Source organism: Gorilla gorilla, chromosome 2 (assembly GCF_029281585.2).
Source record: "Gorilla gorilla gorilla isolate KB3781 chromosome 2, NHGRI_mGorGor1-v2.1_pri, whole genome shotgun sequence".
In the NCBI taxonomy this organism is placed as follows: domain Eukaryota; kingdom Metazoa; phylum Chordata; class Mammalia; order Primates; family Hominidae; genus Gorilla; species Gorilla gorilla.
The window spans coordinates 78,862,247-78,884,884 of record NC_086017.1 but is presented as its reverse complement, the minus strand read 5'-3'; the positions used below and the strand labels follow the sequence as shown (position 1 = coordinate 78,884,884).

The 22,638-nt window shown below is 41.1% G+C and overlaps 1 protein-coding gene across 6 annotated transcripts in view; it reads left to right on the top strand.

Moving 5' to 3' along the window:
* The window catches only part of EOGT (EGF domain specific O-linked N-acetylglucosamine transferase), a 45,335-nt gene extending 23,199 nt beyond the window's left edge, over window positions 1-22,136 (top strand). For all 6 annotated transcript variants that reach the window (XM_055383369.2, XM_031009436.3, XM_055383366.2 and 3 more), the window contains exons 11-18: window positions 8,297-8,389; window positions 8,742-8,813; window positions 8,938-9,024; window positions 9,806-9,874; window positions 14,447-14,508; window positions 17,586-17,705; window positions 18,935-19,037; window positions 19,608-22,136. In XM_055383369.2, the coding sequence (XP_055239344.2) occupies window positions 8,297-8,389; window positions 8,742-8,813; window positions 8,938-9,024; window positions 9,806-9,874; window positions 14,447-14,508; window positions 17,586-17,705; window positions 18,935-19,037; window positions 19,608-19,754 (753 nt within the window). In that variant the 3' untranslated portion in view covers window positions 19,755-22,136. The remainder of the gene's footprint in view (window positions 1-8,296; window positions 8,390-8,741; window positions 8,814-8,937; window positions 9,025-9,805; window positions 9,875-14,446; window positions 14,509-17,585; window positions 17,706-18,934; window positions 19,038-19,607) is intronic.
* The last annotated feature ends 502 nt before the right edge of the window (window positions 22,137-22,638 follow it).

The window sequence follows — 22,638 nt, the reverse complement described above, 5'->3', positions numbered from 1 at the left end:
TACTGTTTGGCCTTTTGCATTTACTGTCTGCCTTTGCTTAATAGCAGCTTCCTTGTTACTGTGTCCTTTGTGCTGAATTATGCTGTGTGTTTCAGCTCACTGTGTAGGGCAGGTCTTAGGCATGCACATAAATGCATGTGTTGAGTGACACCTGCTATTTATTTGTTTTTAGTGCAATCTTTTTTTCCTTCTCTCTCTTTGCCTGCCTTTTCCCTGCTTCTTCCCATATCTGGCCCCTCCACTTGCTGAGGAAACCCCAAGATGTACCCCAGAATCTTCAGCTCTGAAATGAGATAATGAGATAATGACATTTACCTAGGTGTCATTTTGAGAATGAACCGTGTAGTGTGTGAACAGTCACCATGCCTGGTACACAGTACTTGTGCTCTGAATGTTAACTGTGACAATTAAAATAAGGAGAATAAATGGTTTGTAGTGTACATGAGAGAGGCTGTCTAAACTGGGAAGTTGGAACACCCACCAAGGGGTCATATAAGGTTCCACTCAACGTTCTGACTCACGACACTCATATGCTCCGCTCTTGGTGTGAGTCTATTCAGGATGACATTGCATGGGAACCACAGCTTGCTGGCAGGGCAGCCTCAGGTGTTTCTTCCAGAGGGAGTGCTAGCAGTTCACACAGCACAGCTCAGGTGCAAGGAGACAAGATTCGCCTGGGGCAGGTACAGGCGATGCCTTGGCTTAAGAGCCTCATATCCTGTAGGGGCCAACATCTCCTGACACAGCTGTGTTGGCAGAGTCCCCAGGATCCCTGAAAGAGACATGCCTGGTTCCAGGAGTCAGTGTACTCAGGGAATCCGAAACATGGCTTTCCCAGTCCAGATGCAGTTTACCCATCAAGCATCTTTTTAGATCAGAAGCAGTGTTGCCTAGGCACACGGTTGACACAAGCTGTCCTCATTTGCAGAGAGCCGACTTAGCTAGTTAACAGGAGGTCAAATTCTCATGCAGAAGGAGAGACAGTTTTGCCGACCCTTAATTTCACTGATAAGAGGCTTGTAGTAGAGCTGTGTAAAAAGGTTTTCAGGATCACTGCTCCCTAGACTTTGAGTTAGATTTGAAGTCTGATGAGACTATAATTCTTGGCATGTTAATGCTTTATTTTCCGTCTATATGCATTTACATTTTCCTCTTGTATTTCAGTTTTGCTGCCACCACAGTTTCATTTCTTGGAAATGTTTTGTGAGCAAAGGGAACAACAGTCCCTTTCTTTTCTTCTTTTTGTATCAGTGAAGTCAGGCCACACTCACCAGCCATTACAAGCCCTAAATTATTAACTCAGGGTTGTTTTGCCCTTTTTAAACAAAACTATTTTTAAATTTTGTAATTAACATAAATTATGTTACTTCATTTCATGCTTATGACCCCCGTGGACTTGAGTTTTCATTAGCTTATTTTACAGACAAGAGGCCGAGGCCTGAGAAGCTGGTGAGTGTTCTAAGATAATGCAGTCAGCGAGGGCAGAACCAAAGTTTCCATCCAGGCAGCCTGACCCCAGACCTGTGCTCAGACACCCCAGTGGTCTGTCGTCTTCTTAAAGTCCTCTGAAGAGGACTCTACCTAAGTTGCCAAACAGAATTTTATCAGATGACAGAAATTTATCAGATGGCTTCCAGAAGCTTCCTTGTACCTGTTGCATGCTTTTCCACATCTTCCTCAAATGGGCTAAGTATAACTTAGTCACGTTAGCTCACTGTAAGTGAGCCAGCTCCTACAACCCTCCCCTTCTCTGTGGCTGCTGGAGTAGGATGCATGGCCACCATGAAGACCCCAGGTTACTCAGTCAGCTGAGCATGAGACATGAGGGCAGTCTGACCTCAGCTCTGGCACAGTTAAGCAGGATGGGTGTAGCCCAGCAGGGTGGCCGCCTGGTGTTACCTCCTTCCTTTGCCACTCCATGTGCATCCATTTTAAACCCGGACGCTTGGTCAAAGAAGCCATTTACTAAGCCAGGTTCTCAGGACAGGCAATTCTGCCAGATTGCTCCAGAATTCAGGCCCACAGGGTAGGTTGGATGGGGATGGCGCTAAGTAAGGGTTTGTGTGGCTGCTGTTTCCCTTTTGTTGGTAAGGACTTAAATTAAGTATCACTGTGACCTGCAGGCTGACTATGACATGAATCCCTCCCAGTGGATGGTGTTGCCAGAGTCCTGATGGTCTTGGATGAGCAGTTTGCCCAGGGAAGAGCAGGGAGGTAACTGTGACTGCAGTTCACATCTTGGTGATATTTTCCAACCTGTCATCACAAGGAAGCCTATGGGGCCTTCCCTCTCCTCCTTGAAAAGCTCTGCAGTTTACTCCCTTCAGCATGTGGCATCTTCAGTGGGATGGGCAAGGCCACCAACCTGCAAACATGCATAGAGGGACCCATCTTCAGATGCCTCTCTGGGCACAGCAGGGTTGCTCTTATCAAACAGAATGAATAAAAGGAGAAATTACTGCAGGCTTTCCACATTTGCTTGTGCTGAGAAGTAGTATAGCTTTATGATTACTTTTTTTCTGTTTGTTTTTGAGACAGAGTCTTGCTTGTCACCCAGGCTCAAGTGCAGTGTCACGATCTTGGCTCACTGCAACCTCCGCTTCCCAGGTTCAAGCGATTCTCCTGCCTCGGCCTCCCCAGTAGCTGGGATGACAGTGTGTGCCACCACGCCTGGCTAATTTTTATATTTTTAGTAGAGACAGGGTTTCACCATGTTGACCAGGCTGGTTTCGAACTCCTGACCATAGGTGGTCCGCCTGCCTCGGCCTCCCAAAGTGCTGGGATTACAGATGTGAGCCACCGTGTCCAGCCATGATTACTTTTTAAATTATGAAAGTAATACCTGATTATAATGAGTTCAAACAACACAGAAGTATGTGAAGTTTTTAAAAAAGTCTCCTCCTTCCTCTCCAATTCCCTGTTCCCCCAAGGGTAACTGCATTTAACGTGCGTGAGTCCCTTGCAGGATTCTCTTTATTTTAGTAAGTGCAAATATGTCACCCAGGCTAAAGTCCGGGAATATGATCCTAGCTCACTGCAGCCTTGCTCTCCTGGGCTCAGGTGATCTTCCTGCCTCAGCCTCCCAAGTAGCTAGGACTACATATGCATGCCACCATACCTGGCTATTCTTTTCCATATATATGTTATATATGTGTTATGATAATACAGTCATAACATATGTGTGTGTGCGTATATATAATATATATTACTGTCTTCTGATTTGACATCTGGCTAATTTTTAAATTTATTTTCTGTAGAGACAAGATCTCGTTATGGTACCCAGATTGGTCCTTGATATGGTTTGGCTGTGTCCCCACCAAATTTCAGCTTGAATTGTATCTCCCAGAATTCCCACATGTTGTGGGAGGGACCCAGGGGGAGGTAATTGAATCCTGGGGGCCGGTCTTTCCTGTGCTATTCTTGTGATAGTGAGTAAGTCTCATGAGATCTGATGGGTTTATCTAGGGTTTCCACTTTTGCTTCTTCCTCATTTTCCCTTGCTGCCACCATGTAAGAAGTGCCTTTACCTCCCACCATGATTCTGAGGCCTCCCCAGCCATGTGGAACTGTAAGTCCAATTAAACCTCTTTTTCTTCCCAGTCTCGGGTGTATCTTTATCAGCAGACTGAAAACGGACTAATACAGTAAATTGGTACCAGTAAAGTGGGGTGTTGCTGAAAAGATACCCGAAAGTGTGGAGGTGACTTTAGAACTGGGTAACAGGCAGCAATTGGAACAGTTTGCAGGGCTCAGAAGACGACAGGAAAATGTGGGAAAGTTTGCAACTTCCTAGAGACTTGTTGAATAGCTTTGCCCAAAATGCTGATAGTGATATGGACAATAAAATCCAGGCTGAGGTGGTCTCAGATGGAGATGAGGAACCTGTTGGGAATTGGAGCAAAGGTGACTCTTGTTATGTTTTAGCAAAGAGAGTGGCAGCATTTTGCCCTGCCCTAGAGATTTGTGGAACTTTGAACTTGAGAGAGATGATTTAGGGTATTTGGCAGAAGAAATTTCTAAGCAGGAAAGTATTCAAAAGGTGATTTGGGTGCTGTGAAAGACACTCAGTTTTAAAAGGGAAACAGAGCATCAAAGTTCAGAAAATTTGCAGCCTGATTGTGCAATAGAAAATAAAAACCAACTTTCTGGGGAGAATTTCAAGTCAGCTGCAGAAATTTGCATAAATAGCAAGGAGCCTAATGTTAATTCCCAAGACCATGAGGAAAATGTCTTCAAGCCATGTCAGAAACCTTCATGGCGGCTGCTTCCCATCACAGGCCTGGAGACCCAGGAGGAAAAAGTGGTTTTGTGGGCGGGGCCCAGGGTCCCCATGCTGTATGCAGCCTAGGGACTTGGTGCCTTGTGTCCTAGCCACTCCAGCCATGGCTGAAAGGGGCCAATGTACAGCTCAGGCTGTGGCTTCAGAGGGTGGAAGCTGCAAGCCTTGACAGCTTCCATGTGGTGTTGAGCGTGCGGTGCACAGAAGTCAAGAATTGAGGTTTGGGAACTTCCACCTAGATTTCAGAAGATGTATGGAAACGCCTAGATGCCCAGGCAGAAGTTTGCTGCAGGGGCGGGGCTCTCATGAAGAACCTCTGCTAAGGCAGTGTGGAAGGGAAATGTGGGGTTGGAGCCCCCAAACAGAATCCTTAGTGGGGTGCTGCCTAGTGGAGCTGTGAGAAGAGGGCCATCATCCTCCAGACCCCAGAATGGTAGATCCACTGACAGCTTGAACTGTGCACTTGGAAGAGCCGCAGACACTCAACGCCAGCCCGTGAAAGCAGCCGGAAGGGAGGCTGTACCCTGCAAAACCACAGGGGCAGAGCTGCCCAAGACTGTGGGAACCCACCTCATGCTTCAGCGTAACCTGGATGTGAGACCTGGAGTCAAAGGAGATCATTTTGGAGCTTTAAAGTTTGACTGCCATGCAGGATTTCGGACTTGCATGGGCCCTGTAACCCCTTTGTTTTGGCCAATTTCTCCCATTTGGAACGGCTGTAATTACCCAATACCTGTATCCCCATCGTATCTGGGAAGTAACTAGCTTGCTTTTGGTTTTACAGACTCATAGGTGGAAGGGACTTGCCTTGTCTCAGATGAGACTTTGGACTGTGGACTTTTGGGTTAATGCTAAAATGAGTTAAGACTTTTGGGGGACTGTTGGGAAGGCATGGTTTGTTTTGAAATGTGAGGACACGAGATTTAGAGGGCCCTGGGCAGAATGATATGGTTTGGCTGTGTCCCCACCAAATCTCAACTTGAATTGCATCTCCCAGAATTCCCACATCTTATGGGAGGGACCCAAGGGGACGTAATTGAATCATGAGGGCCAGTCTTTCCATGCTATTCTCGTGATAGTGAATAAGTCTCGTGAGATCTGATGGGTTTATCAGGGTTTTCCACTTTTGCTTCTTCCTCATTTTCTCTTGCCGCTGCCATGTAAGAAGTGTCTTTCACCTCCCGCCATGGTTCTGAGGCCTCCCCAGCCATGTGGAACTGTAAGTCCAGTTAAACTTCTTTTTCTTCCCAGTCTCAGGTATGTCTTTATCAGCAGTGTTAAAACTGGCTAATACAGTCTTGAACTCCTGGCCTCAAGTGATCCTCCCGCCTCAGCCTCCCAAAGCACTGGGATTACAGCCATGAGCCACCATGCCTGGCCAATATGTTTATATTCTTATGGAAAATATATTCTCTGTCTCATATTGCCACCTTAGTATTATCTCTGGAATGTCTTTTTAAGTCAGTACCTTTAGGGCTATCCTTGCTTTAGATGTTATGTGGTATTCTGTTTAATGGATGTTTTGGAAGTTGGATGCATGCATCAGTGCATGTATTCATTTCCCACTCCACCACCCCATCACATTTAGTTTTGTTTCCAGTTCTGTGCTATTTACTGAAATGTGACTGTAAACACATATGTCCTTTCAATATACCTATATCTTCACATGCTCATCCTAGCATTTCTGTAGGACAGATTCCTATAATTGGAATTTCTAAGTCATAGATTATGTGCATGTTTAAATTTGAGACACACTAAAGGAAATTTTATGTCATCTTGAAGACTATCCAAATATTCTTCAACACGAGTATAGGAAGAAGCCCCTCCTTCCCAAATGGTGGATAATTTGGACTTGGGAAACATGGAAAAGAAGCTTTTGGAGGTGGTTCTTATTCAATAATGTATGACTTCCCTGAGGAAGGATCAGTCAGGATTACTGTATTTTATTACTAAAATTTCCTTTCAAACATATTTTATTTTATCTGAAGTATTTTATCTCAGGAAACCATCTAGAATCACTTCTTTTAATTGCCCTTTATTTATTATTGAGCCAGAACAGGGACATTTCATTTTAGATGGTGTTGAGAAGGGCCTTTATTAGAATGGCATTGGAGGAACATGGAAAGAAGGCTTTTTTTTTTTCCCACATCTAACAGATCTCAATAACTTTGAAATAACTGTAATATGTGCAACATAAAATTTTCAAAATCTGAGAAAATAATGCTATAAAAAGACATGAACATAATGTATAACTGTAGAGCTTGAATGTAGTGCTACAATGCATATTTCTGATTTCTATTGGCTGAATTTTTCAATCTAAGTGAAACCATTTAAAAATTAATTGATCTTCTTAGCTAATGGAGCTCATAATCAACTACTTTTCAAAAAATAAATCAGGCTGGGTGTGGTTTCTGTAATCTCAGCACTTTAGGAGGCCGAGGTAGGTGGAGCACTTGAGCTCAGGAGTTTGAGACCAGCCTGGCCAATATGGTGAAACCCCATCTCTATCAAAAGATACAAAAATTAGCTGGGTGTGGTGGCATGCGCCTGTAATCCCAGCTACTCGGGAGGCTGGGGCAGGAGAATTGCTTGAACTTGGGAGGTGGAGGTTGCAGTGAGCCCAGATCACGACATTGCACTCTAGCCTGGGCAACAGGGTGAAACTCAGTCTCAAAAAAAAAAAAAAAAAGCATGTGGTAATTATACTGGAAAGAACTAATTCCTGCTGAGGGGCAGCTGTCAGATGGAACTGGCAGCACAGGCTGGGTTGAATACCAGCTCTATAACTCAGCTGCTTTGCAATGTAGGCAAATGACTTAAAATTGTGTCTCAGTTTCCTCATCTGCAAAATAGGGAAAATGATATTATCAACTCATTAGGCTTGTGGGTGGCTTAATGTACATTAATAATATCAAGTGCCCAAAAACAGTGCCTGGAACACAGGAAGTATGTAAGATGCTGTTATTATTATATAAAGTTGTTATTGACACCATTAATATTAATGGGAAATTACCACTTTTTATTCACTAGTCAGTGGGTGGGGTGGAGGGACATTTCATAGAATTACATATATTATATATTTTTATTTTATTTTATTTTATTAGAGACAAGGTCTTGCTCTGTTGCCCAGGCTGGAGTATATGGCCTGATCATAGCTCACTGCAGCCTTAAACTTCAAGGCTCAAGTGATCCTCCCACTTTGCCTCCCAAAGCGCTGGAATTACAGGCATGAGCCACTGTGACCAGCCTATATTTTTAATGTTAAACCTTTCTTTTTTTTTTTTTTTTCGAGATGGAGTTTCGCTCTTGTTGCCCAGGCTGGAGTGCAATGGCATGATCTCGGCTCACTGCAACCTCCGCCTCCCGGGTTCAAGTGATTCTCCTGTCTCAGCCTCCCGAGTAGCTGGGATTACAAGCACATGCCACCATGCCCAGCTAATTTTTGTATTTTTAGTAGAGATATTGGTCATATTGGTCAGACTGGTCTCAAACTCCTGACCTCAGGTGATCTGCCCGCCTCGGCCTCCCAGAGTGCTGGGATTACAGCTGTGAGCCACCGCACCCAGCCAGTGTTAAAACTTTGAACCCATTTTCTTGCTCTGAAATTTTTTTCCGAAGTATTTTTCATTCACCCTGATGGTTTTTGCACACTGAGCATAAGAGTGTGTGTAAACAGCGGCATAGTGTGTGTTGTGTGTATCTATAATTTGGATAAGATGTTCACAGGAAAAAACCCTGAACTACAAAGATGTGAGAATAAAAGAAGTTAAGGTAGAAAAATGAAACACTATTAATGGCTAAGAGTATAATTGTGATAATTATTTCTGATGATATTTCATCAAATTAGGCATTTGCTGTGGCCCAAGATGAAGATCCATTTTGCTTGTATGGATTTTATGAACTTGCGTAGGATTGTTAGTTTTTAACACAGGCAAATTCAGGTATTTTGTTGCATCTTTGAAAAGTCATGTTATATCCTTTTATTGCCCTAAAACCTTGTTTTGTTTCTACTTTCAGAGTTCTTATGGATATGGTGACCTGTTCTCCGACACATGGAATGCATTTACTGATTATGACGTTATACATTTGAAAACTTATGATTCCAAAAGGGTACTGGAAATTTTCCTGAAATGTCTGTGAATATTTCTTGAGTGCAGATGACTCACTCGTAAAATAAACATTTATTATGAGTTCCTATTAGCCATTACCACTGATTTCTGAATTTCTGAATTTCTTTTATAATTAGAATCCTCAGTGTTGTTAATCATGCAGCCTTTGAAAACTTTTTTCTGTAATCTTTCCAAAAATATGAATTCTGTTCTCTTTGAATGAAATAGTGTGCTATTCAAGCAATGCAAAATGGAGATTAATTAAAATCTATTTTTCAAAATTATACGTGCTATTTTTGGTGTGAAGGGTGCAAATTATATCTTCTTGTCTTTTAATGTATCTTTGTTCGTAGGTATGTTTTAAAGAAGCTGTTTTTTCATTACTCCCCCGCATGAGGTATGGGCTGTTCTATAATACTCCTCTGGTAAGCACATTGTCTACCATTAGCATTCATATTTACAGACATAACATTTATACATAACTTGACAGTATCTTAAATTACAATACAGAAGTATTCATTGTAATATGAACCAGTGTTTTTATTTTAGATATCTGGCTGTCAAAATACTGGACTATTCAGGGCATTTGCCCAGCATGTACTACACAGACTAAACATCACACAAGAAGGACCTAAGGTAATGGATACACTGCGGATTCTGAGGTGGGCTTGAGTTTTCTTCCCTAATAAAAATTGATACCACCTTTTCAGAAACAGAAATAATCAGGAGACCATGTTTTTGTGTTAACATTTTCTGGGGAGGCCAAGGCAGGTGGATCACTTGAGTCCAGGATTTCAAGACCAGCCTGGCCAACATGGCGAAACCCCATCTCTGCAAAAAATAGAAAAATTAGCTGGATGAGTTGGCATGTGCCTGTAGTCCCAGCTACTCAGGAGGCTGGGGCATGAGAATTGCTTGAACCCAGGAGGCAGAGGCTGCAGTAAGCCAAGATCATGTCACTGCACTCCCGCCTGGGCGACAGAGCAAGACTGTCCCAAAACAAAACCCAAAAACATTTTCTGACCTGGAGTCATCTGAAACCAGGTGTCAAAAACCTATAAAAGAGAAGCTAAGGGATATTACAAGAATGTGCTTCCTCCTGTCCTCCTTTCCCCCTTCATTGGTTATATCTCCCTCACTTCCCCAAATGTTCATGTAACATACACAACCCCTGCCAAAAAATTCACCCACCCAACCAAACAGACAATGTAATAAACTGGTTTTTGCCTTCAGTGGTTGAAGTGGATACATATTTATTCCCTGAGAGTGGTGAAGGAATCAAGCTAAAAAAGAAGAGTTCTATTAATGCACCCTGGTTGAGTTTCATCTCTTTGTGAAAATCACATTTTAGGTTCAGATGTTTATTCATCTACCCAGGCATATGCAGTGTTATTTTACTGTTTCATTTTGATTACAGGATGGAAAAATTCGAGTCACCATTCTTGCACGGAGCACAGAATACCGGAAAATCCTAAACCAAAATGAGGTTAGTTTTTGGTATGCATTTTTAATGCCTTCATATTCAATTCATAAAGCAAATTGTGTTTTTTTTTCACATTACGTTAAAAGCTTTGGTTTAAAACTTAGTTTTGAGAAAAGTTTGATGGCCTATGCCCAGTTTATTTATTAGATTTGAATTTCTAGTGAGATTCACCAAACCACCCATAGACAAACTAGCTTTGCCTTATAGTAAATTTCATCTGCATCAACTCAGCATGGAAAAAGCTGTCAGAATCTTGCCTTGACTGCAGTAGAGGGCATCCGGACAGACAAGTAGCAAAAATGTAAGACTTTCTTTTGCATAGTTGATGCAAAAGATGGTTGAGGCCATTAATCCTGTGGTATCAGCAGCAGATTCAGTTGGAAGAATCTCTATCCTCTTACATGACCATGTCTTAGAAACTGCATTTTCAACGTCCTTACTCATTTCAGTAGCACCAACTCATAAATTACATTTAACCTCAATGAGATCACCATGCAAGGCTACTACCTACAACATCATGGCGTGAAGATAGCCTCTCAGTAGTAAGAATTTATTCTACAATAGTTAATTGAGCACCTGCTATGTGTCAGGCCATGTTCTAGGCCCTGGAGATAGAGTAGAGCAAAGACAGGGAAGGTGCCTGACCTCATGGAGCTTATACTGTAGAGGTGAGAGACAGATAAGAAGTAAGTAAAAACGTCAATAAGTACGGTGATTTCAGGCAGTGATAAGTGCTTTGAAGGATGAACCAGGGTGATGTCATAGAGACTGGGGATGTGGATGGAAGGGGGTTTGTACTCACACGAGGGCATTCAAAGACCTAATCAGAGAAGAATCTAGCAAGGGAGAGAGCCTCCCGGGCAGAGTCAAATGTATTCTAGTGGACTGAGCTTTCAGTATTCTAGAAACAGAATACCAATATGACTGTAGCATCTTGAGAGAGGTGGGGCGATATCCAAGAAGTCAGGCATGGTGCAGGGGGCCACAGATCGTATCAGCCTCCTAGACCTTGGTGGGAGAGGGATTTTATTCCAGTGTAGGGGAAAGCTATTGTGAAGTTTTAAAGCAGGGCGTTGTTGGTAGAATAATGTCTCTTCCTGCTCCTCCCAAAGGATGTCCACATCCAAATCCCTGGAATCTGTGAACAGGTTAGGTTACGTGGCATAGGGAAAGTAAGGTTGCAGATGGAATTAAGGTCCCCAACCAACTGGCCTTACAGTAAGAAGATTATCTTGGATTATCCACGTGAGTCCAGTAGAATCACAAATGGGCCTTAAACTCCATCTGCTTGAGAACTTTTGCCTCGGCCTGGACAGCTCTTTTTCTTCACTGGATTCTTCTCACTGATCAAATCAGAGTTCATAATTTCCTTAAAAGTGGGAGAGGGAGATATAAGGGAAGTGGGGCCAGAGAGATGCCATGTTGCTGGCTTCGAAGATGGAGGGGGCAGGCCTATTAGTCATGGAATGTGGAGGGCTTCTAGAAGCTGGAAAAGGTAAGGCAGTGGGTTCTTTCCTGGAGCCTGCAGGAGGAACACAGCCCTGCTGACACCCTGGTGTTAGTCCAGTGAGTCCCACGTCAGGCTCCCATCCTGCAGAACTGTAAGGGCATAAATTGTGTTGTGTTAAGCTGCTAAATTTGTGGCAGTTTGTTACAGCAGCAGATAGAAAACAAACACAGAGGGAGAGACATGAATTGACATTTATTTTTAAGTCATTCTGCAAGGAGATTGATCAGAAGTTGTTATTGTGGCCCAGGGGAGAGTGTTTAGCCAAAGTGATGACAGTAGAGATGACATGGTAGATGGATTCAAGACATATTTTGGAGATAGGACCTATGATACTTACTTTTGGAATGTAAAAGTACATTCACATTAGAGAAGGCCAGGAAAGGTATCAAGGATCAAGTGTGACTTGAGGCTTTCAACTTGAGCATATCAGCGGAAACAAACTGGAAAATATTTAGTAAGAGGAAAGTTGGGGAGGCGGGTGGTGTGTGTCATGTTTTGATGGGTAAAATATTTTACACAGACTAATTTGGCTGCCTAACAGGCTGATCAGAATTATGTAATTAACATCTCTTCCTGAGACCCATATGGATTACAGAGGACATGAACATATGGCATAATGAGGTGTTAATTGTAAGCTCTGTGGATGGAAGAAATGAGCAGTGTGTGTGTTTGTATGTGTGTGTTTAAAGACCTAGAAATAAGAATGTATCAAATAGTGCAATGTTGGGAATACAAATGGGAAGCCTCACTAGCCAACAGATCAAGAGTATATATTGGTATAGACCATATGTATTGAGTGCAGTTGGGGGTCAAGCATATTCTTGTGTGCTCCTTTTGTACATTGTGCCCCCCAACCCTCCCAGCAAACCCATGAGGTAGGTATTGTATTATTATCCTCTATTCTAGACAAGGACACTGAGGCTCAGTGGTTAAAAAACATGCCTAAGATCACCCAGCTGGTGATTAGAGTAACGGGGGCGTGAGTCAAGGTAGTCAGGGACTGAAACTGCTTTCTTAGCCAGAGTGTGCTACTACTAAAACAGCAAATAGATTTCAGAGGAGGCAGAATCTACCTCTGGCCCCAGTCCATCAGGAAGGGGCAGGTTGAGGAACAACATCAGGCCACTGCAGAGAAGTCCAGTAGAAAGGTATAGTGCTGGTAGGTGCTTTAGTGCATGTGTGAGGTTTTCAGATCCAGTCAGGCGCATTGCCCAGATGATGGCACCCAAAGGCGAAATTTGATCATTCAGCCCCCAACTCCAAGCCAAAGAGCACCCAACTGGCTGCTTGTTTCCTGAGGATTGGATGTTACTAGAAAGGCAGCTCCTGGGAAGGGAAGAAAGCACCTTTGGCTATACTTTGATTAATAAATAGGTATTTATTAATCAACCCAAATGGCCTCATTAAATCATGGCTTGTGGAATCCTGCCCAACTTTAGGGTTTGAGTAGCCATCGGAAGGGATAGGGCCACCTTTCTCGTGTAACTAGAAGTCATGAAAAAGGGCATGCTTGCCCTGAGACCGTCAGCACACATGATTCCTTTTATGTGGGCAATCTCGTTAAAAGACCAAGGCTTATGCCATCTGCCATCTGTCCTGTAAAACAGAATTCTAATCTTCTTACCCCTTCAACTCTTTATAAGAGTTCAGTGGCTGTCTGGAGAGAGAACTTTCCGTGTTATGACTGTGTGCGTGTGTGTGTGTGTGCGCGAGTGGGAGAGAGAGAGAGATGGGAGGGGATTAAATGCTGGTCACTGCTTGTTGCTTTCTGTAAGCAGGACAGTAGAGTGCACTGGTTAAGAACACAGGTTCTGGGGTCAGAAGACCTAGATTTATTTTTGGCTGTGCATTTGGGAGCTGTGAGATCCTGGGAAAGTTATTTCACTTCTCTGAGCCTATCTTGTCTAATTTGTAAAGTGGGCATAGTACTAATACTTACTTGGTATGATATTTGGTATTTTTTTTTTTTTTTTTAGACAGAGTTTTGCTCTTGTTGCCCAGGCTGGATGCAGTGGCATGATCTCGGCTCACTGCAGCCTCCATCTCTCGGGTTCAAGTGATTCTCCTCTCTTAGCCTCCCGAGTAGCTGGGATTGCAGGCATGTGCCACCACACCCAGCTAATTTTGTATTTTTGGTAGAGACGGGGTTTCACCATGTTGGTCAGGTTGGTCTCGAACTCCTGACCTCAGGTGATCCGCCCGCCTCGGCCTCCCAAAGTGCTGGGATTACAGGCATGAGCCACTGCGCCCGGCCACTGGTGTGATTCTTACGAGGATTAAGTGAAGTAAACCTAACGACACTCTTAGAAATGCCAACACCATTTACATGCCCCATCAATGATACTTGCAACTGTTGATGTTGCTGTTGCAGTGCAGTGCATGCCAGAAGGCAACATGACACAGTTGCAGAAATTTCTGAATGGTGGTGATCCCCAGTGGCCTAATTGTGAGGGACAGAGAACCATGACTATATTTTTGATAATAGATTAACAATGCTTTGTTACTTTCTGTTTGCTAGAAGAATAATTGTTTTTCTATATAGAAGGACTGAAAATGTTTTTCTGCCAAGACCTTAGTATTTTCAGAGGATGAGGTTCAAAGCACTAGTGGTTTGTCTGAAATGAGATAATGGATGGGACAAAAACTCTTAAGGTAAAGTCTAGAACATTTTGGGCATTCTGGTGCCCAAAAATGTGTGTTGAAAGTTGAGGGAATAATAAGCAAATGGTAATAACAACAGTTAATGGTTAGCTATTTCTGTGCCTAGCACTTTACTTCCATGAATTGTCTTCTCCTTTCAGCCTCACAACAGCACAGTGCATTGGTATCTGAGGGAGGTAGAGTTGTGTGTTCACAGGTGGGGCCTGGATTTGAACTTAATGACGGTTCAGAACTATTGACCTGAATGATATTTATTTATTTTCTTTTTATTTGTTGTTGTTGTTACCAAATGATATTTAATATCTGAAATAGTATATGCAAAAAAAGAAATTTTAGGACTCATAAAGGAAAAGCAGAAGTGAAAGAAGGAAAAGAAATGCTAAATGTTTCTCTTTTTTTCCCAGCTTGTAAATGCGCTGAAAACAGTATCTACATTTGAAGTCCAGATTGTTGATTACAAGTATAGGTAAGTAATAGCCAATCTCAGCAGACACTGTCAACTTTTGCTTGGATGAGGTCAAGGGGGCTAGAAAGCATTTTTCCAGTGGGAGCCATTGGCATTTGTAGGCCCAGAAGGGACAAGTAGACACTACAGATGAATGAAATGGGCAGGTGAAGGCCCTGGGAACAAGGGCAGTTACTCTTTGGCTTTCTGGGGCCTGATGTTGTCACTCCATCTCCTTATTCAAAAGAAGTGATGAATTCAGATTTTCATTTAAAATTTCAGAATTTTTTGTTTGTTTGTTTGTTTCTTTGTTTTTGAGACAGAATCTTGCTCTGTCACCCAGGCTGGAGTGCAGTGGTGCCATCTCAGCTCACTGCAACCTCCACCTCCTGGGTTCAAGTAATTCTCCTGCCTCTGCCTCCCGAGTAGCTGGGACTACAGGCGTGTGCCACCATATCCGGCTAATTTTTGTATTTTTTGTAGAGACGAGGTTTCACCATATTGGCCAGGCTGGTCTTGAAGTCCTGACCTCAAGTGATCTGCCCGCCTCTGCCTCCCAAAGTGCTGCGATTACAGGCATGAGCCACCACACCCGGCCTAAAATTTCATAATTTTAAAAAATTGGCAGACTGGCTGCAGTGGCTCACGCCTGTAATCCTAGCACTTTGGGAGACTGAGATGGGCGGATTGCCTGGGCTCAGGAGTTCAAGACCAACCTGGGCAACATGGTGCAACCCCATCTCTACTAAAAAATACAAAAAATTAGCCGAGTGTGGCAGCGTGTGCCTGTAGTCCAACTGTTCAGGATGCTGAGGCAGGAGAATGGCTTGAACCCAGGAGGTAGAAGTTGAAGGGAGCTGACATTGCACCATTGCACTCCAGCCTGTGTGACAGTACGAGGCTCTGTCTCAAAAAAAAAAATTGGCAACTGGTTCAAAATTTAGCTGTTACAAAATTTATCAAATATTTGATAACATTATCAAATATTTGATAACATTATCAAATGTTTGATAACATTATCAAACGTTTGATAACATTATCAAATGTTTGATAACAAAAAAGTTATCAAAATTTAGATGTTATAAACCTAATTTGCCCTGCCTGCTGCCAGATTTCAACATCTGACTGAAAATTATTTATATGGGGATACTTTGAGGGTCAGAATAACATGAAATTTTAAAAAATCTTACCAAATATTTACATTTCTTTTAAAACTCTTAACACAACTAAAAGGCTTAGAAAGACAGAATATGCCTATTATTCACAGTTTAGGTAATTCCTGTTGGTAGAATTACATCTTCTTGGTAAAAGTAGTACATGTTTCTGGTTGAAAAGTCAAGCAGTATAGAAAAGATCAAAAGGAAAAGTGAAAACTTCTGTCTCCATGTCCACCTACAATCACAGCTGTGTTTCCCAAATCTAACACTGTGAACACTTTCCAGTTAAAAGAAGTATACATATCCCAGCATGTGGGTATCTAATATAGATACACTTAATTTCAGAGAATGTTGGCATGGGAGCTTTGCACTTCATTCATCATACATTAGTTCATTTGTGCAATAAATCTCTACTGGGGACCCATGAGCTGGTCACCAGTCTCAGCAGTAGGAATCCCATTATGGCGGATGGCATAGCCCTGGTCTTGAGGATCTCAGACACTGAATAGAGATAAATAGCAATTGTAAAAACAGCTACTATTTATCGAAATGTACTTTTATGCTTACTTGCTTTATCTCATCTCATGCTTTCAACAGTCTTCTGAGTTGGCCCAGCTAGTCCCATTTTACAGATTATGTAAAATCTGCTGCGCTGAAGAAATGTTGTGTCAGTGTTGCTTGAAGAAATGAGTGAGCCAAGATGGGGCCCCCACATCAGTCCCAAAACCATTCACCTAGATGAGGCTGGGAAGAAATGGAAAGAACTGGGCAGGGCACCTCTGAGGCTGTATCATTGACTGGCTTTTAAGGATATGTTGTAGTTTCTCAGATAAGCAAGAATGATAATGAATTCGTACCTTGCCAGTCTGCGGGAAATATTAGTAACATGTTGGCATGGGGATTGGTGAGTGCTGACCACAGGCGTTTCCACAACTGGCAGTGCAGGGTTATGTTCACCTGGGTGAATGGCCGTCCTTCCCTTGGCATCAGTTCACATTCCTGGAGAAACTGAGGCACATGTTCTCGTTGTGATACACATACACATGGAGCTGTCTTCTTTTTCCTATGCGGAGTTTTTGTTGTTAGCTGGTGTAAAAGGGAATTTAGCTTCCCTTTGTAGATCCAAAATAATCTTGATCATTTATTTTTCTTTACTTTGGGTAAAGTGGGGCTGGGAGACCTCATTTCTTTCTGTTTATTCAGAGTGTCACCCTTATTCCAGCATTTCTCCCTAGCCTCACCTCAGTGAATTGTTTGGGGACTGATTTTTGGTTCAAAGTTTACACACTGGTTAGTGTCTTGGATTTAGAGAACACTTGTACAGTCCTAACATGCATAAAATTGTGGATTTGTCTGTTCCAAAGGCAGGATAATGCCCTGGTGGTATCTGAGATCATTTTGGAGGTACCCAGAGGGCATTAAAAAAACTTAAATCACACAAGGAGAAATGTTTCTTTTAAAAAAGTGCTTCTATTGTCCTAAGGAAATAGTTTTTAATTTAGTGCTAGTGTGTCACAACATCTCTTTAACACTTGCCAATTTCTCTTTTTCATGAAGAAAGAGCAGGCCTCAGGCTCTGAGCTTTGTCTTGCAATAGTATCTACCTCGATTTGAACACTACTTAGTTTGATTATATCAATTTTTACAGTTTTGTTGATGTCATATGTCACTGCTTTTCCATTTAAGACAGATATTAAAGTTTCCTTTAAAAAAAATACTTAAACCTAAAAGGATAGGTGAGCTTACTTAGAAAATATTTTAAATTATTAAGAAATTTATTAATTACTAGAGTGCACTTGAAATTGGCAAAAATGCTTCTTAAAAATGGAATGTGGTTTAAAATACACTTTTATAAATATCCTTACTGTGAATCATGAACTAACTCAACCTAATACTTCTCTCTTCTCCCCATCTCTCTCATGTTATTCTGTATGTTCACAGAGAACTTGGGTTTTTAGATCAACTAAGGATCACACACAACACGGACATATTTATTGGAATGCATGGAGCTGGTCTGACCCATTTACTTTTCCTTCCAGACTGGGCTGCTGTATTTGAACTGTAAGTGTTGGGAGGCAGTTTTACACTGAAGCAACTGATAATGCTTTTTATGCATGCTAAGGCTTTCATTCTGAGCATCAAACGGCTTAATATTTAATCATTCAAAAAGAGAAGTCACATCATATAGACATCTGGAAAGAAAAAAGGCCTGAAGCTAAAAATACAAAGTCTGCAGCCTGCCATTGCACTTAGTAAGCCAACTACCCCTTCATCTCCCCATCCTGAGCATGATATGGAAGATGTGAATCTGTGGTTTCCTTATTCTGAGTTTGTTCCTGCATACCTCCCAAACTCTGAGCGTCTTCTTGCAAACAGTGTAGTTATTGTGTTAAAAGAAAGCATTTATGTCTCATGCACAACATAGCTTCAAAACACAAGCCAACCACTTAACTTAGTGCTTGCTGATCCCATACACAGGGAAACTGAGGCCCTTGGGTGTTAATGATTTGCCCAGGGCATACTTTTAACTCAGTGGTTGGTTTATGGAGACATGGCCTTCCCTCTCATAATAATTCTGCTGTTGGCACTGTGCTCCATTTTAGTTCTTGAGACACTAATAGCAGTTACTGTTACCTGTTTCCCCCCATTATGTCTAAATATATGGGTTCTATGGTTTCATTTTAAAAATGATTTGACTCTGTATTTAAATAGGAGGCTATTTAGGAAAAAAGTTGTCATGAACTTCCAATGCCCTGCAAAACATTTCAAAAATATATATGATATATGTAGAGAAATAGCCAGATAATGGATTCTATCTCTGTCATTTCTCTTATAGAGAGAGAAGGAAGGATGGAAGAAAGGAGAGAGAAGGGAGAGAAATGTAACTGCGAAAACTCAAGCCTTATAGTCTAATGGACCTGGGTTCTACTTTTGCATCCTTCACTGTTTAGTTATATGACCTTGGAAGTGTTACCTATCCCCCTTGCCACTTTCATACATTTAAAGACAGAGGTATTATAAGGTCATGTCAAGTCCATAGGCAGCAGGCCCTATTGAATAAGGTTAATTCTCTCCATTCCATGACCCTATTTTGTTTTTTAAAAGTTAAGTTCATTTAGTTCAGAGAATATTTTTACATTCTCTTCCTCAGTCTTGTTTACTGTCTTAGTCTTGTTTACACCCTTTTGCAAGGACATATTTGGGAGCTGCATTTTATTTTCGCAGAGAGTTGTTGATTTGGCAGAAACCTTGGACAAAAGCCTCATGTTGTGACACCCTTGTGTCCTTAGGTATAACTGTGAAGATGAACGCTGTTACTTAGACTTGGCCAGGCTGAGAGGCGTTCACTACATCACTTGGCGACGGCAGAACAAAGTCTTTCCTCAGGATAAGGTAAAGTTCAATCACAAAACTTACCTTGCTTCAATTTTAATTGGTTTAAAGTATCCAATTATTGATATGAAAAATGGTTATTGAACTTGAGTGCTGCAAAGATAAACTGTTCTCTGGAATACTGAATTGTTTTATTTTATATTTGCAAATAGGAGAAAAAGGGGAATTAAGCAACCTATATCTTTAATGTTACAAAGGCAGCTTCTTGAAATTTGGGCTTAGAAAGATCTATTAGATTATATATAGAGACGGGATCAACAAGCAACAGCCCTGTGGGCAAATACAGCCCATGACATGTTTTTGTAAAGAAAGCACAGTCATGTCTGTCTGTTTATGCACTGTCTCTAGTTCTTTGTGCACTTCAATGACAGAGTGGAGTAACTGTGACTGAGACCTTAGAGTCAGCAGAGCTGAAAATATTTATCATCTGGCCCTTATCAGGAAAAGTTTGCTGGTCTCTGATGTAGAACATAAATTAGTTGCCTTAGCCAAAGTAACATAATTTTCCTGCTGTAGAGAAAACCATGCCCTCAGTGAGTTATGGATTCGTGTTTTGGTTTATTTTCACAGGGCCACCATCCAACCCTGGGGGAGCACCCGAAGTTCACCAACTACTCTTTCGACGTAGAAGAATTTATGTATCTTGTCCTTCAGGCTGCAGACCACGTATTGCAACACCCAAAGTGGCCATTTAAGAAGAAACATGATGAGCTATAAATATGCTGAGTCTGTTTGCAAAAAGAGAGTGTTTAAACACGCCAACACCCAGACTTAGAATTAAATCAGTAAAGCAATCTGTTATTTCCTATCCCCGAATTACCTTTTCTATGCCAAAACGTACCTTCAGGATATTGTTATGTGTTTTATAGATGTTAAGTGTTTCATGTGGTTTTTGTGTCATTGCTATTTATCAATAGCAATAATTTTGCACTGAAAACTTTTTATAGTTCAAAAATTAAGCATGGACCCCCCAGTATACTTTAACTTTCTTTCTTTCTTTTTTTTTTTTGGAGACAGAGTCTCACTGTCACCCAGGCTGGAGTGCAGTGGCATGATCTCAGTTTATGCAACTTCTGCCTCCCAGGTTCAAGCGATTCTTTTGCCTCAGCCACCTGGGTAGCTGGGATTACAGCCTGCATCACCACGCCTGGCTAATTTTTTGTTGTTGTTGTTGAGATACAGTTTCACTCTGTCACCCAGGCTGGAGTGCAGTGGCGTGATCTCAGCTCACTGCAACCTCTGCCTTCTGGGTTCAAGTGATTCTTGTGCCTCAGCCTCCCAAGTAGCTGGGATTACAGGCGTGCACCACCACGCCCAGTTAATTTTTGTATTTTTGATAGAGACGGGGTTTCACCATGTTGGCCAGGCTGGTCTCGAACTCTGGGTTCAAGAAATCCTCCCACCTTGGCCTCCCAAAGTGCTGGGATTACAGGTGTGAGCCACCACGCATGGCCCTGAACTTTCTCTTTTTAGGAATACCAAAGTTTTCAGCTTTTTCAGCTTTAGAATTTGTAAATATTTTTGTAGAATATCATATGACTGTAATTCCAGAGTGTTCCAACTTGTTTATGATATATTTGGGTAAATTTACAACTGTTCTTTTATTTGCCATAATCTGGTTATAACACTGTTTGTGGTAGGAAAGGAAAACATGCAAAACATACACACACACACACACGCAGAGTTGTGATTCTCAGTACCAAGCTATAGGACCATGTTATAGATCAGCGTTTAGTCACCTCCAGGTTATATGCATCAAGAACCTGAATAAATCATGCCACTATATTGATTTATATTACATGTTTCATATTTAAATCATGTTTTCCTAAAATGTAGCAACTACATGTGATAAAAGCAAATTAGAACATTGTATAGGACTGTTTTGCATACCTTCTGTCTGGTTTCCACTGATTCCTTCTTAGCCATGGAGAGCATTTGTGATGAATTAATTTATATATGAAATAATGGTTTCCATTTTATGCGAGTATTTGTAACTGCATGTACCAGTGCGTGTGCATCTACCTCTGTCAGCATGAAAGTATTCCAGTCTTTAATTTCAAAAACTTCAAGTTAGCCTCATGAAGAGAATTTTTCCCTGTGAAAAGTAAGACCAAGAAAAAACAAACTAAAGACATGTGACTTATTCAATGAAAGTGAAAAAGAAGCTCTAAAAAAGTGTCATTGATTGAAAAGAATATCTGGAATGTAGCCCCACTCTTTGAGTGGGATTCATTTCTTACTGCTTATGAACTTTCAATTTAGTAGTCAGAAACCATGGATTTATTTTACTGCACAATGTGAAGTTTACATTTTATTAACACTTGAGTAGTCTGATTTAGAGACTAGTTACTTCTATTTTTTAAAATAATGGAGTAGCAAATTACAGAATAGCTAAATAATTTTTTAAAAATATTTCACAGTTGTAAAAAATATCCATCAGAAAAATGACACACAAAACAAAATATCTGGACCTTTACAGAAGATGTTTGCTGACCCCCACTTTAAAGGATTGGAACAGTCTTCTAGAATTTAGGAATATTTATTAAAATACCTGTAAAGAAAATAGTGAAGCACTGTAGCAATGGCTTTGATTCAGACCTTAAAATCACATAAGAAGAATTACAACATGTTACGGATTTTTAAGTGGCAGGTATTGTAACTGTTTTTTTGTGCAAAATACTGAGTAACCACTGGGAAAATATTTCAGATGAAAGGGATGACAAAAGCATGTTGCACTTTGCATCAGCAAGGCATTGACTTCTGAAAAAATGATCTGAAAAAAAAGTTTCACCTTTTGTCTTCTTACCTCATTTTAAGAAGCGTGTGAAAATGGGATGCTATAGACTAGTGAGAATTTCAGAAATTGAGAACAATTTCATAATAAAACGGCTATATTTGAAGAGAGAATACATTTTATATAAACAGGAGAATACATTTGACACTTTATGGAATTTTATGAGACTGTGTGGGAACAGAAGTTCTTCAAATTGTAAAATGTAAAGATTGCTCTTTTTATTAAGTCTTTAACAGGGATGTATTTCATTGTATGTTTTGGGTATGGCTTTGGAATAAATCATTTTATATTTTATTTGAATATCAGAACCATTTTTAAGGTTTTCTGTGTCTGAATGTTTCTGTGCTTCCTTTTTGGCAATCTGGTAGCTCTTAGATTATAAAAATTAAGTACCTCTCTGATGAAGAATTCAGTTTGATCAAAAATACCTTTTATTTAGCAGTTTATTACATAATGCTTCTATAAATGTTATATTGTATAATCATTACCAAAATGACATAAGAATTATGGTTCCTGTTTTTCATGTGAAGAATGCTTCCCTAAAGATCACAAGCCTTCTGATTCCACGTTCACAGTCTTCCATTCGTTTAGGGAAGTCTTCCATTCCACTTTAGGGAAGTTATGGGACTTCCCTGAAGATCACAAGCCTTCTTCTGATTCCACGTTCACAGTCTTCCATTCGTTTATTTACTTGTTCATTCAATAAATATTGATCGGGCTGCAACTTTGTATCAGTTACTATTCTAAGTTCTGGGAATATAGCAAAGAAAAGAATAGATAAAAGTTATTGCCCTCATGGAGCTTACG